The sequence below is a fragment of the Aphis gossypii genome, chromosome 2 (assembly GCF_020184175.1).
Source record: "Aphis gossypii isolate Hap1 chromosome 2, ASM2018417v2, whole genome shotgun sequence".
Taxonomy (NCBI): Eukaryota; Metazoa; Arthropoda; class Insecta; order Hemiptera; family Aphididae; genus Aphis; species Aphis gossypii.
The window spans coordinates 52,843,257-52,857,459 of NC_065531.1; the positions used below are offsets into that span (position 1 = coordinate 52,843,257).

The 14,203-nt window shown below is 25.6% G+C and overlaps 2 protein-coding genes across 5 annotated transcripts in view; both read right to left on the reverse strand.

Annotated features, from left to right (window-relative positions):
- Nucleotides 1–1,597: 1,597 nt before the first annotated feature.
- On the reverse strand, nt 1,598–2,421 carry LOC114121825 (uncharacterized). Its single transcript, XM_027984305.2, has 2 exons — nt 2,083–2,421; nt 1,598–2,014 (listed from the first exon to the last, which is right to left on the reverse strand). The coding sequence occupies exons 1-2, from the start codon at nt 2,268–2,270 to the stop codon at nt 1,837–1,839; spliced, it is 366 nt and encodes a 121-aa protein (XP_027840106.1). The 5' UTR covers nt 2,271–2,421; the 3' UTR covers nt 1,598–1,836.
- A 922-nt stretch (nt 2,422–3,343) lies between these two features.
- LOC114121821 (sodium channel protein para) overlaps nt 3,344–14,203 on the reverse strand; it is a 63,516-nt gene continuing 52,656 nt past the window's right edge. For 2 of the 4 annotated variants that reach the window (XM_027984298.2, XM_050201789.1), the window contains 8 exons: nt 10,403–10,710; nt 10,093–10,266; nt 9,845–10,007; nt 9,590–9,777; nt 8,615–8,819; nt 6,956–7,078; nt 5,934–6,048; nt 3,344–5,422 (listed from right to left, as the gene is read on the reverse strand). In XM_027984298.2, the coding sequence (XP_027840099.2) occupies nt 5,416–5,422; nt 5,934–6,048; nt 6,956–7,078; nt 8,615–8,819; nt 9,590–9,777; nt 9,845–10,007; nt 10,093–10,266; nt 10,403–10,710 (1,283 nt within the window). In that variant the 3' untranslated portion in view covers nt 3,344–5,415. Of the gene's footprint in view, nt 5,423–5,929; nt 6,049–6,955; nt 7,079–8,614; nt 8,820–9,589; nt 9,778–9,844; nt 10,008–10,092; nt 10,267–10,402; nt 10,711–14,203 lie in introns of those variants that run through there. The other 2 variants (XM_027984300.2, XM_027984299.2) reach the window with 2 other exon arrangements.

The following is a 14,203-nucleotide window of genomic DNA, read 5'->3' on the forward strand; positions in this document are numbered from 1 at the left end:
TTAAATTATACCTATATGTTAGTAAATACAAATATTTTGGTTTTATGAACTGAATAATATAATGGGACTTTTAAACGAAAAATTCAAAATATATTATTGGATTCATGACTTATAGAACTGTTTAGCTCTACAAATATAAAAAATTAATGATAATCAAACGGACTAAATTTAATATATTTTTTAAACTACATCACTTGCCATTTTTTAATTTCTTGTATAATTTTGTTCATGTGCTGATAATAATGGATGAGTGTTTCACTTATAATTTTAAATTTATTATTATGTTTTATCATTTCTTAAAAAGTATTATTATGTTCTTTATATATATATATATATATATTATAATAATACAAAAGATAGTCTGTTGATGGGTAATAAACTAATAAATTTTATAAGGTGTGATGGTGGAGCGATAACAAATAAGTACCAATTTTTTTTATAAATAAAAACACAATAATACAATAACACTATTACAATATTACCACAATATTATAACACTGTTTTAAATAACTACAAATAACTTAAATAGTATAAATATTTATGTACTTTCATTGGGTATAGAAGATGAATTTTAGTAACAGATTTAAGTTTTTATAGTCAATATTTTTTGAATTTCATTAAAAAACTAAAATTGTTGGATGAGAATATTTTATTTTAAACGTGCATATCCAATTTTACAAATTTTAATTTTTAGATGGTCAAATTTGTCTATTTTATATGTTTAATCAGTAATTTGTATATGTGTTTATTTAAGCTATCCGCAGCAGGGGCGTGCTAAGTTATTTCTAATGGGGGGGGGGGGATGAATGGATGAACTGTATTTTGTTTTGTTGATTGTCATAGACACAAAATGTATAAATGCATAAGAAAAAAAGTTTATTAGGGGGATATAACACCCTAATCCCCCGTGAACACGCCTCTGATCCGCAGCTAAGTTTGTCACACTGATGATTTTGAAATTTGCTACATAGGCGATGCTGTTCATTTCCAAACCAAATTGTATAATCTTGCATTTTTGAGAAGGTTTACAAGAAAGTTTATTTGAATAAAAAAATAAAAATGAATATATTTGTTTGTATTTTTTGTGTACTTTTGGTTGCTATTGATTACATAAACTCTAATAGTTATTATTATTATAGTTCTAACCCATATTTTATGTTTGGTCAACGATTCTGTTGAAAATATATCTAACTTATATTTAATAAAGATTAATACACGTTGAATACACTGGCATTATTTTATGTCACATTAAATGCTGTACGGGATGTCGGGATCAGTTATAATTAATAATAATTTATTACATAAAATCAATGGACTAGAGTTAATACAGATGATACTTATCATATAAATCTGCAGTTTTTTAACTGTTTTTTATCTTCATAAAATGATCATCAACGAATTCAGTTAGATCTAAGGATCTTAAAAAAGGATACCTATTTTTTATTACATTAGCATCTGTAATTTAAATATAGTTGACACAATACAAACTATCATTTGTTATTAATTGTGTATTGGTCATAGTAAATAGAATAGTTATTGGTGATTGGATATGACTTTGGTTCAGGATTTTATATTTGGCTACAAATAATCAAACAAATATGTTAAAATAATATGTGTATTTACATATTTTAACAAAGTTTAAGAAGGGTTTTATCCACCGGCATTTAATTTTACTTAGACAATACAGTTAAAAATCAGCTAGTAAAAAAATGTATTGAACGAGTGAATAACACTTAACTTTTTTTTAATTGAAGAAAACTAATCAGAAAATTTCTAAATGATAAGTTTTCTTAAAAAATAAATAGTGTAAGATGTTTGAAAAATGTCACATTTTAACTATGATTTATGTCTTCGTTGTTTTGAAGCTTGTCTATTTGTTGTTGTTTTTACACATGATTTTTGGTTATCTTCGATTTCTTGCAATAGTTTGATTACCGCACAATTTACCCCCATAAGAAACTGTTCGGATGGCGCGGGAACATTTTTATATGAATTTTTCAAAAAAGTCATGTTTCTAAAACCGAATGCATAGTATAATTTTATGAAATCCATTAAACATTATCGTTTTCTTTTATTACCTACCTTATATGTTTACAACTGGCATCTTCTGGACTAGACGGATGTTCAAATTGAAAATCAGAAGTAGAGGCGGTACTATAGTCATAATTAGCCTCAAATGAAGTAGCTGGTTGCTGCTGTTTTGAGTTATTACATTTATTTTTTTTTTTATTTTTACACAAACAATATTTGTTTTCATCAGACGATGACATGGCATTGATTCTAAATAGAAAATATACTCTAAAATTTTAAACTATCGATGATTTTGTTTATGTGTCATTAATTAGTACGTAATAATACTTTTAATAGTAAAAGTTTGTAATAATCTATAATGAGTATTATTAATTATTAAAAATATTCGTATGATTTATAATATTTAAACAATGTAACTATAGTGACTTGAAAACAAAATAATTGTTTTCAGTATATCGTATTCGTTTAAATAGTGAATATGAACCTCTAGCGTCTTACAAAAAAAAAAGGATACAGGTTCCTTATTAGTATAAAAATTTATCAGTATTTTCCAATCTCTCATAAACTCATTTATTTCCCTTCTTATTACAAACCTAGCCAAATTTAAATTCAAAATTACAATAAATAGGTCAAACTCTAAACCATTATAAATTATAAATTCACGTCGTAGTGTCATACCTGAATGATATATCTTCTACAATCTACATCAACAAGCAGCTTGTAACAAGCCATTGTATATAAATAAAAATATAATTTTGCTTGTTGTATTATGTATAGCATATAATATATATCTACCTAAATGAAGAAAAAATTGAATATTTATTTTATTTAAATAATGATTGCAGTTTTTATGATAACAAAAATAAAATATCAAGGGTTTTCTATAGATGAGATTTAAATATATACACCTGCAATGGAAAATAAAAATAAAATTGTGTTTTTATAGTCATTATATTGATGATTGTTAGTAATAAATTATGATGATAATAAAATAATAATTTAATTTTATCATTAATATCGTTTAATTACATTACGAGTACTACGAGTAGTACATCTACAAGTAACATTTACTGAGTATAATATTCATTGTTTCGTGACTTTTATTGTGTTTAGAAGATCCTGTAAGTATATGAATAATATTGGTAGTAAATAGATTCTAAATTGTAAATGTTATACATTATAAACTATAACTCAAGTTCTTCAAGGGCTGTTAAGTTGAAGAAGATACATTTTAAATAAAATCTATATAAATATAATACATGAACAACTATGTATGGTTCAAACTTCAAATAGAGGGATTAAAAGAATACACTTTTTTTTTTCTCAATTTTTTTTATTAAAGAGACAAACAAATTATTGCAAAATATGAAATGTACATTATTAAAAAATATCCGTAGGTAGGCAATATTATCCGACAATTTTCGTACCGCCAAAGAGGGAAGGACATGCCGGTGCGAAAAACGTCGCATACATATTTTGTTTACATTATTCAGCGTTGTCCTTGTCTCAGATACAGCAGATAACAATATAATTAAATTAATTTGGTTATTAATTTGTTTAGTATAAATTTACCCCGAAACAATAATAATAACGTCTCTTAAAAAGTATGCATAAAAACAATAATTTTGTTAACCCTTTAAGCAAAAATTATAGGTAAGAGGGTGTTTACACAATACTTATCATCCATCAATTAACAATTTTTTACAATATTTTCTAAATCTTAAAACTTTCAACAATATTCAAAAGTGTAACAAAACGATTTTCAATATTTTTTCAGTAGTACAAATTTTGAATCTAAAAATAACAGTGCGTTTAGGACGAGTTTAATTGGTTGTTTTCCAATAAAAATGCATCGTTACAAAATTTTGTGCGTTTTTTGGTGATTGAGTCAAGCGTTTTTTTTTTGTTCTTTTGTTCTTTAAGAAAAAAAGGTTATATTATTAAGTATTACGCTTCGTTTTTTTTAAAATATTATTTTCTCTCCAAAAACTGATATTTATTTAATGCTTTTAAAGCGAAAGCGACGTCATTTTGGTAACTCTAATCTACCTAACACATTCTTGAACTAAAAACTTAACAGATTATAACAAATTTAACTAAAAACTATTTTTAAATCTATTCATTATATTTTTATAAATTAAATTTATCTAAAGCGCTTGATGTTATTTCTTTCTTTTCATTTTGGTGTTATAGCTTGTTCAATGTTAAATCCCATATTTTAAACACGTATGTATAAATAAATGAATACATATTTATAGGACTGAATTAAAGCAATACAAGGTCAAGCCAAAACGAAAATGAAAAGTCTCTACATAGTAGATTATTTTATTATAAATCATTAATACAAGTTAAATTATTTTTTAGTATTATTATTATTATTATTAATAAACATTTTTACAAATAAATTCGTTTGTTATGTACATTATTTTACTTCCTTTTGAAAAAGTGTTCGTCCTTAGACAAAAAAACAAAATACAAACAAAACAAAAACGGGCGAAAATAAAATAAAAATTCAATCACAGATACGACGTATATAGAAATATCACAGATCATTTTATTTTAAACTGCGTATTTGCGTATTTATTATTATTATATATAAATGTATATGTAGATAATAATTTTTTTTTTTGTCAAAGGTCTCTCAAATAAAGCCTGGTTTGCTGAATTGTTTTTATGTGTTTAGATAATTATTTTTAATTGTATTATATTTTACAGTCTAATAACTAAAACTGTTTTACTGGTCAAACTGTATAGTGTTACAATATTGAAAAGCGTGTCGAGCTTAATTACTAAATAAGTTGTTTTTATCGTTTAGGTTACCAAAATGACGTTCAGTATAATGTATACAATAAGTGTGAATATACTTTAGCGAGTATAACTTAAGCTCTTCAGTGTCATTTTCACAGACCTACCTAAAACAACACCACAGGCTTTTGTAAGTGCATGTGCAATGGAAATATTCAAACATGCGTAAAAAAATCACATCTGGCACAGTAGGGATCGAAACGTTAGATTATACCAAGTCATTTTTTTGATTGTGTTTTAAATTTGTTAAACGCTTACAGACATATAAATTGTTCATGTCGAATGAAAAGAAAAAAATACCCATTGAAATTTACATTGAAAAATGTAATAATTCGATCCCTAGTAGTCATGGCGAAAAACATTTTTTTTATTTTTCATCCAATAACAGTGCACGTGTAATTCATTTATGGCATTTCTTACAGAACAAATGTAGTAATTTAAATTCTCAGTGCTTTGTTTCGGTTCTCTTTTATCTGTTCATTATTTTCATAAGAAATAAAGAGAGAAAGTGAGCTGTTTTTCTAAACAGCGTGGTATGTAGCCGGCTGAAGCAATTCTAACAGCCGCGTTAATTATATGCTAGCATCTGAAATGCAAAAAAAAAAAAAAAATTAAAAATAATAACACAAACAATAAATATTAATTATTTTTCAGTTAAGTATTTTAATTTTTAGAAATGTTTTGAAAATAAAAAATAATAGTTATTATCATTTTTTATGAGTGGAGCGATGAATGTATTGACTTTGCAATTATCTGTGTGTGTTTTATTTGGGTTATTACTTTTTTGAGCGGTAAAAACGTTTCGATTTTTAACTTGGAGAATGATTGCTGATGAAAAATTGAATCTAATTAGTTAAAACAGTAATTATAATAAAACACACTTATTAAAATTATATACTCAATTTCGTTTTTCATTCGATACCTATACAGTAAAACAAATTCCCGATTTTAATTGAACTGCATTGAAAAACAAATATGTGTTTTTGATTCATTTGTATCAGTAAATAATAATTAAAATTAAAATTTTATTTTTAAAGCAGTAAGACTTATATTTTAAATAACACATAATTTATTTGTATAAATTGATTTATTATTACTTTAAACTATCCAGGTCGAAACTTTCCTTTTTGTAATCGTTTCCAACTTTGTTCCCTTGATGATTTCCAATTGAATTCCCAACTTGGTTCTTTTTTATTTTTTGTTTTACATCACCTATATACATATAATAAAAACGTATAAATAATGCATGCTTACAGATTATTATATTTCTATATATCTCAATGAAAAACTCTCTAACTAAATTCAGTGTTAACAAAACAGCCTAACTTTTTTTTTGGTGATATAAAACATAATTCCATAATATGATTAAACTTTTTATACAAATATATAATTTCAGGATTTAGTACGAGAAGGGCTAATAAAAAAAAAATAACAATAATTATCTAATATATCAATATTATTTAATTATATTATATTATTGTTTATTATAATTTTTCAATTATTATCGGATTTAAATTTAATAGGTTTTAAATGTCGATGAATATATTTATAGTTTTTGTTTTTCATTCTTTATTTGATTAATTATTTGTAGTTATTTTTCAAGAACCAGTGTATTAGTGTTATTTTAAAATTGACTTTATTGGTGGATGGATAATAAATATTATTAATATCTTACATTGGGAAAAAACTATAATATAAAATAAACATTTTATAAACAATATTAAAAAGCTTAACTTTATATTAAAACAAAATTGCAAATTATTGCACATTATATTTATAAGTTTTATTGTTTTATTGATTGATTTCGAAATGATCTAATTTCGATATAGGTTCGCAATATATTTCGATATATTAATTTCAATTAATGTTAAAATAATCAATACATATATATGTATGTGTTAATGTGGTCATACTTTATCGGAGATATTAGTCTATTCGAGGTTCTACTGTATACTATTTATCATAATTTTCCAAAACCAAAAAAAATATATTACAAATAAGTGATTTTTACAGTAACTTATTGCATTGTTAAATAATGTTATTTATTTATGAGAAAATTCATTTATTATTATGGTAATAAACCAAGGAATATACTATATTTTAAATAATATTAAATTACCCGGAATCGTGAATTCCATCCCGTCACCAATTGTCATCTCTACTGGTTCCTTAGTGTCTTTAAATGGCGCAATAACATCTACAATTGTTTCGTCAACAGGCAAGTCAATATCTCTGTCACGACCTATAAACAACCAATACACAAATATAAGGAACATATTATAAGTGATCATTTATTTTTTTATTGATGCTACTATAGACATAACAGTATTACATTACATGTTAACTACCTATACTATAAAACAAGTCTCGATTTTTTTGTCACGCATACAATTCCACTCCTTACAACGTATCATCAACAATTTTTTTACTGTTATACCTGACAGTTTGATAATACCACTTTTGTTAGGGAACATGTTCAATATTTTAGTATTTTCAGATTTTTACAGAAACATGTTATATTTGAATCTAAACACACTATTTGGAGTGAAAACGAAACATATCTACGTGTTCCTATATAGTAACAGCATGTTTATCTTTATTTCATTTATTACAAAAACGAAACATAATGAGTTACACAAAATAAGTTTTGTGTCTCTCCTGTAAAATAGAAATTTCGACGTATATGTACCTATTATATATTATAAAACATATAAATAATTGTTTAAAGCGTACCTATAGTTAAGCAATCACCCACGACCCAACTCAGAATATGTATATAGAATCGATGATAAATCAATTATTATTATCGACGTATATGAGATGAGACAACGGCTCGGTGCTTTAAACGGTCCCGCGAGGTTTGAAGTATAGATCACTGAGTTCTAACTACGACTGACGAACTTAATCTTGATACTCGAGTAATATTAAGATAGGTTAAAATGCATATAATAATAATAATAATAACCAATAGAAAAGTAGTATAGTAAGTCAGTAGCACGATGATTGGCTGTATGATGCAAAAACCCACATAATGCTATACCCATTGTTGTTGTTTAATAATCATTATTATTGTTATTCATTTAACGACGTAATAATATCATTATATAATATATTACCCGGGTGTAAGAATAATGATATAAATGTGAGAAAAAAATTGTTTTTACTATCTATATAAGTATGTTTATGATAATTTATAAACGCCTTAAATTATTATTATTTTGCGTAGGTTTAAGGTATGTACACTTTATGATGGAAATAACCATAAGACAAAGAAACAGCCCCACAATTTGCAAATAACTAACCACGGGCACGGGACACGCGGTTGACAGCTAGTTTGTAATATAAACCTATACAACATGGTATAAACATTATACTATAGAGTATAGGTTAAAAGAAACCATGCTTAAATATATTTTGTTGATACCTATGAGTTTATTCGCTAATTTATTATTACATAGTAATAATACACATGTTATTATAATTATTATTATGTTCGTTTTAGAAATTTATGTTATTTCATATCTCCATTTCACAAAGTATATTGAGTGTGTATTGTATAAAAAAAAATATACGTCACACTGTGTACACTGTTACACGTTATATAAGTATAACATTAGTAAATTTATGCGTTTTATGCTATGATGGTGTACTCAAAATATGAATACATTATTTTTTCTGGTAAGTTTCGATAGAAACATAAAAATAGAAAAATAATTATGATTATGTCATTCAACGGGAAATTTAAATGAGGCCAAAATGTAGCTTAAACGTTTCTCACCTGACGTTTGAACCGATATTTGATTGGTGATTTTCAGTCGGAGTGCTTTGAGGAAGTTCAGAATATGCGTTTTCACCCATTTATTGAATCGGCCAATACGTTCAAATGCTTCTGTGATCTTGTTTGTGTCGCTATCAGCCGTAGGCACCGATAAATTAGACGAGCCAAAATTACTCAGCAACAACGCCAAGAAAAGATTAAGTACCTAAAATAAATCATTTATTTGAGCGTAAGTGCATACGTCATGTGGCTTCAAGGCTTTATCATAAAATAATTATTTAATTTATTAATTTTATAGAAACAACAAGTGAATAATTCAATCTGTTTTATGGCTAAATTTTTAGAATCTGCGCCACATAGTTTATTTTTTTATTTTACTAGTCATTGTAATATGCTAATGTTTTCAGAAAATTATCAAAATCAAGTAAAAAAGTAATAAAAATAACGAATATAAAAATAAATGGCTATATTAATAAAGTATATGATTGAAATTTAAAATAACTAAGCGATAATTAGTATTATATTAAATAATTATGTTGATTTGTTTTTTAAACGTTAAAGTTAACTACATTAAAGATTTTCTATACATATAATACATGTATAGTATCACTAAATTGTAACTATAGTTATTTATACTAGTTATATATAAATATAACATCAATATTATAATAATTTATTTGGCATAATAACAAAAATTAAATTATGAATATTCCATAGATTATCTTACAAATACAATTTATTAAATTTGTATATGTATTAAAAATTATTTTGGCTTTTAAATGTGATAAAAATGTTTATGTAAGAGACATAAACTTCATTGCCGAATGATAATGGATGATGATTGTAAATTCAAGAGAGTAATATTATGCCACATTTAAAACCCTAAAAAATTGTCATCCACCTCGCCGTTTGCATCTTATTAAATATGTTTCCCTAAGTAATACACATTTATGCATTGTCAGTACTTATACATACCACAAGGTTACCGATGACAACAGTAGCCAAGAAGAATGGTATACACGTTGGTTCTCCGACGTGTAAGCAGTCCCACATTGATTCAATCCATTCACCACATAATACTCGAAATACTATCATAAACGAGTGCAAAAAATCGGTGAAGTTCCACCGGGGAAGCTCGTGGTCTTTGAATAAGTACATTTTTTCTGTGAAAAAACACAATTTTATTTGCAATCCGTCGTATTTTGTTTGTTTGATAACATTATAGATTACCTGTGTAGTTTTTTCCAAATAACTGCATACCCATAACGGCGAATATAAATATGATTATGCACAACACAAACGTTAGGTTACCCAAAGCACCAATGGTTCGACCCAATATTGATATTAAAAGATTAAGTGTGGGCCAAGATTTTGCCAACTTAAATACTCGAAGCTATAGTTAAACATTTTAAATCATTAGTTAAGTGTGATTTTATTTAATCGCATAGTGACCGTTAGGCACTAAAATAAATACACACCAAACGAAATGAACGCAATACGGAGAGTCCTTGGTAACCCGCAGAGAGCAATTCTACTACAGAAAGAATTACGATAATGAAGTCAAAGATGTTCCAGCCCATTTGGAAGTAATACTTAGGACTCATAGCCATAAGTTTCAGAGCTGCTTCAACGCCGAACGTAGCACTGAAAAACTGTTATCGCATTCAAAATTAGCAGGAAATTCAATATTAAATTCGGTAAGCTCGACATCCATTTCAACCGTTTCATGTTGATTTAGAGCCATCGATAGACATTATATTGTTATTAATGTCGTATTGTCATACTTACAACGTTAGCCTTGTTGAGTATGAAATCCAATTTGGGATCCATTTCATGATGATCGAGCGCCATGAATAACGTGTTAACTACAATACACAGGGTGATGTAGAGTTCGACGAATGGATCAAACACTATGAATGCGAGTCCTTGCTGAAACTTGAGCCATGGCCATCCACAGTCCCAGACACAAAACGTGTCGATGAACTTCAATAACCATACTTGGAACTTTTCACGAAAAGTGGGTTCCTCATTTTCTTCCTCTTCGTCTTCTCCGTCGACCGCATCTTCATCTGTTGGAAACACGTACACCGTGGACACTGTACCCCATGCACCCACGAGAGTACCCCCCGTTATTACTATTAATATAACACACATTTACTATCTCAGCACTTTTTTGTTTTAATTGTTTAAAAAATATTATTCCATCATAATTCAAAGTATAATAATTTATTTTACCATTTTCATATTAATACATATTTTATTCAAGAGTCTGTAAAAGAAAAAATGTATTAAATCCACACTGTCTTTTAAAATTATAAAAATTACCACATTAAAATTGTATTTTAAAACGTCCTAGAATAACTATTATTATGTATTATTTGAACTCTAATCTAAAGGCCGTAGGATAATATAATAATTTATGCATGATATTTTATCTCAGAATATAAAATAATAATCAGTAGTCAGTATAGGTGATTTAAATTTAAAAACATTCGATTAACATTTTTATAATATTGTAATAAATTGTAATAAAAATGCATCTATGTTACGCTCATAGGCAATATGACTATAGGCTTATTCTGCAGAGGCAGCATTTAATGACCAGTGCCATCAACATTTATAGCACTTTTGTTTTTAAAATTAGTAGGAGTAAACAACATGGGAGATAATCATGTATTCTTAAGCATATATTTTAAAAGGTGAAATAGTAGTAGGTAAGGTTTTTTTTTCATAAATATGTATTTTTTTTTTTTTGCATAATATGGCTTTACGATTTGGTAAAAAAATTTCAAATGTATTATTTTATCAATAACACCACCAATTTCTATTAAAAATATAAGTACCAAAACACATAGTGAAACCAAATAGTTATTAAAAATATGCAAATATTGTCGTGACTATCGATTAAATGGCAGCGCTTTTAGAAAAATGGAATAGACAGCTCACATGTAGCCTCTGCTTCCACCGTAGTCACGTCTATGGTTACGTTTATAAAATACTTTAAACTTAGAAGACTCATTGCAAGAATAAGATATTGCGAATCAGTGTAGCAGTTTTTTAATGTATATCAACATGTTTATACTCGTATACAAGCGAATTATTACAATAAAATTAAATAAAATGTTGAAAGATTAATTTTCTATCCAGTGATAAATATTAATCAAACATACGTGTAAAGTATAAAAAAAGTATTCAATTAATAATAAATTAAGTCCATTTGATAAACTTATTGAATCTACAATATTATTAATGTAATTTAAAAAAATATAAGCCAATAAAATGTTAATAAATTGACATTAGTGCAATATTAAAAATATATAATAATTTAGCCTCCAAGCAAATTTATATGTACTTAGGAAGTTAACATATTTGGTTGCATGAATACACGGTGGTGAATAAATCAAAATATATTTGTAGATAAAAAAAAGTTAACTTATTTAGTAACTACCTATATAATTATTTAATTTAAGATTATATTTTGTTTAACAATTGTCGATTCATATTTTGATTATCCGCCTAATAAAATTAGATAAACTTGTGTAATATTATATTAATTAGGTAGGTATAAATAATCTTAGGTAAAATTATATTTGGGAGGAAGTAATGCGAAAGCGGTTCCCTCCCGTGCGTCGATTTTCCCCGGGAAAAAAAAAAAAAAAGGTAAAATTATATTTAAAGGAACTGTATATACGTTACAAAGGTTTTAAAATATATTATAGTTAAAAAACACTATTGATTCTTTTAATTTGTTTAAGTGCAAAATATTCGATTTAACATATAGGTTACAACTATAGGAAATTTAAATAAAGGTTTTTATAAAGTAAATATCTTTAAATATGTTTGTGCTCTAGTTTATATTTGAAGTGTAGGGTAAACAAGTTAATATGAATTTATTTATTAATTATAAAACATTAACCTTTTATAAAAGTTGGCAGTTTATAATGAGAATATGTTCATCAATCACTCAGTTATATTCAATCAAAAAGTCGATAAAACTTAAAATATTATAATAAATTACGATATGTATGAACAATTATATTGTGAAAATTATTATGTTTAATATAATTTGAAGATTAATTTATAACCTATTTTCAAACTCTTAGTGAATATACATATATTAGTGTAGCATATTTTATTTGTATTACGTCATATTAAAATAAAAGGGTAAATGTGGATTTAATTATTAAACATTTAAAAATGTTCAGTGATTTACTGCTTCGTATTGATATTAAATATTTTAGAAGTAAAAGTTTTAACTAGTTTAAATTGGCTTGTAAAATAATTTATGAAAATATAATAACTTATACGTTGCTTATGTTATTAAACCTAACTGTATATTATATAATTATTTCTAACTACAATAAACATATCTAAGTACTTTTAACAACAATTACATTTTTTTTCTAGTGATAACTATTATAATTTGCAATCTACACATAAAATGTGATTAATAATATATTAAAATACATAAAATAAGTAAAATAAAATATATTACGAAGCTTGATTAGTAGCTAAATTAGTAAGCTAGATATACCCAAATAAAATTAAAATGTACAAACTATAAGTACTACCAAAATAATATTCATATTTTAAAAAAGATATTAATCTACGCCATATAATACTCCTTGATAATTTAAAAAAATCCAACGTAGTAATACGTTAAATGTTGAAAAATTTGGAGATTATCATTTTTCGTTTACGATATTAACTAACAATAATTTTACGTTCACGTAAATATTATTATGGTCGCAGACTCTTGGATCTTTATGTTTCATTTCAAGAAGGAGAAGAATTAAACGCCATATTATACTTTCATGCATAGACAAAAGTACTGATTAGCAATTATAGTTATATTAAGAGTAATAAATAGTAGAAACACATTTTGTCTAATAATAATAATAATAATATTGTACTGCACACATGTTCGTGTTTTTTTTCTATTGTGGACATAATGTTAGTTCAAGGATGGGCTGTATAATAGGTACCTACTAGTATCCAAGATATGTTTCTTGGATAATATGTTTTTCCCCTGTAACTTTGATATTTGTTAACCTTAGTAAATATTTTGTAACTAAATATTTTTTATTGCACTAGATTTAATATGAAAATAATGTTTAATATAAAATAAATTTTAATTTGCTACATGTTAATTCCATAGCTAATTGAAGAAATCACAAAATCAGTCATAAAAAAAAAATTAAAAAGATTGGAAATTTAGAGTATATAGTACTACTCGTAATAATGTAACAAAAAGAAAATTGAATATTATTGAATGCAAATAATATAATATATATTGGTTATGCGTAGGTCATTTACTTATTGGTAATTGGTTTTACTATCTAGATTTCTGACAGAGATATTTAGATATTATATTATAATCATTCGTAGTATTAATATTAGTAAGTATATATAATTAAAAATTATTATAAGATAAGTTATATTGAAGTATTTTAGTAGTTTTTCTTTGAAAAAAAAAAAAACTAAATTAAAAAAAAAATGTAAATTAGATGCAGTATTGAGTATATGGTACCTATCTTATATTTTTAGAGTAAACGGGTTTGTATGTATTTAATAAATAGTATCCATTTT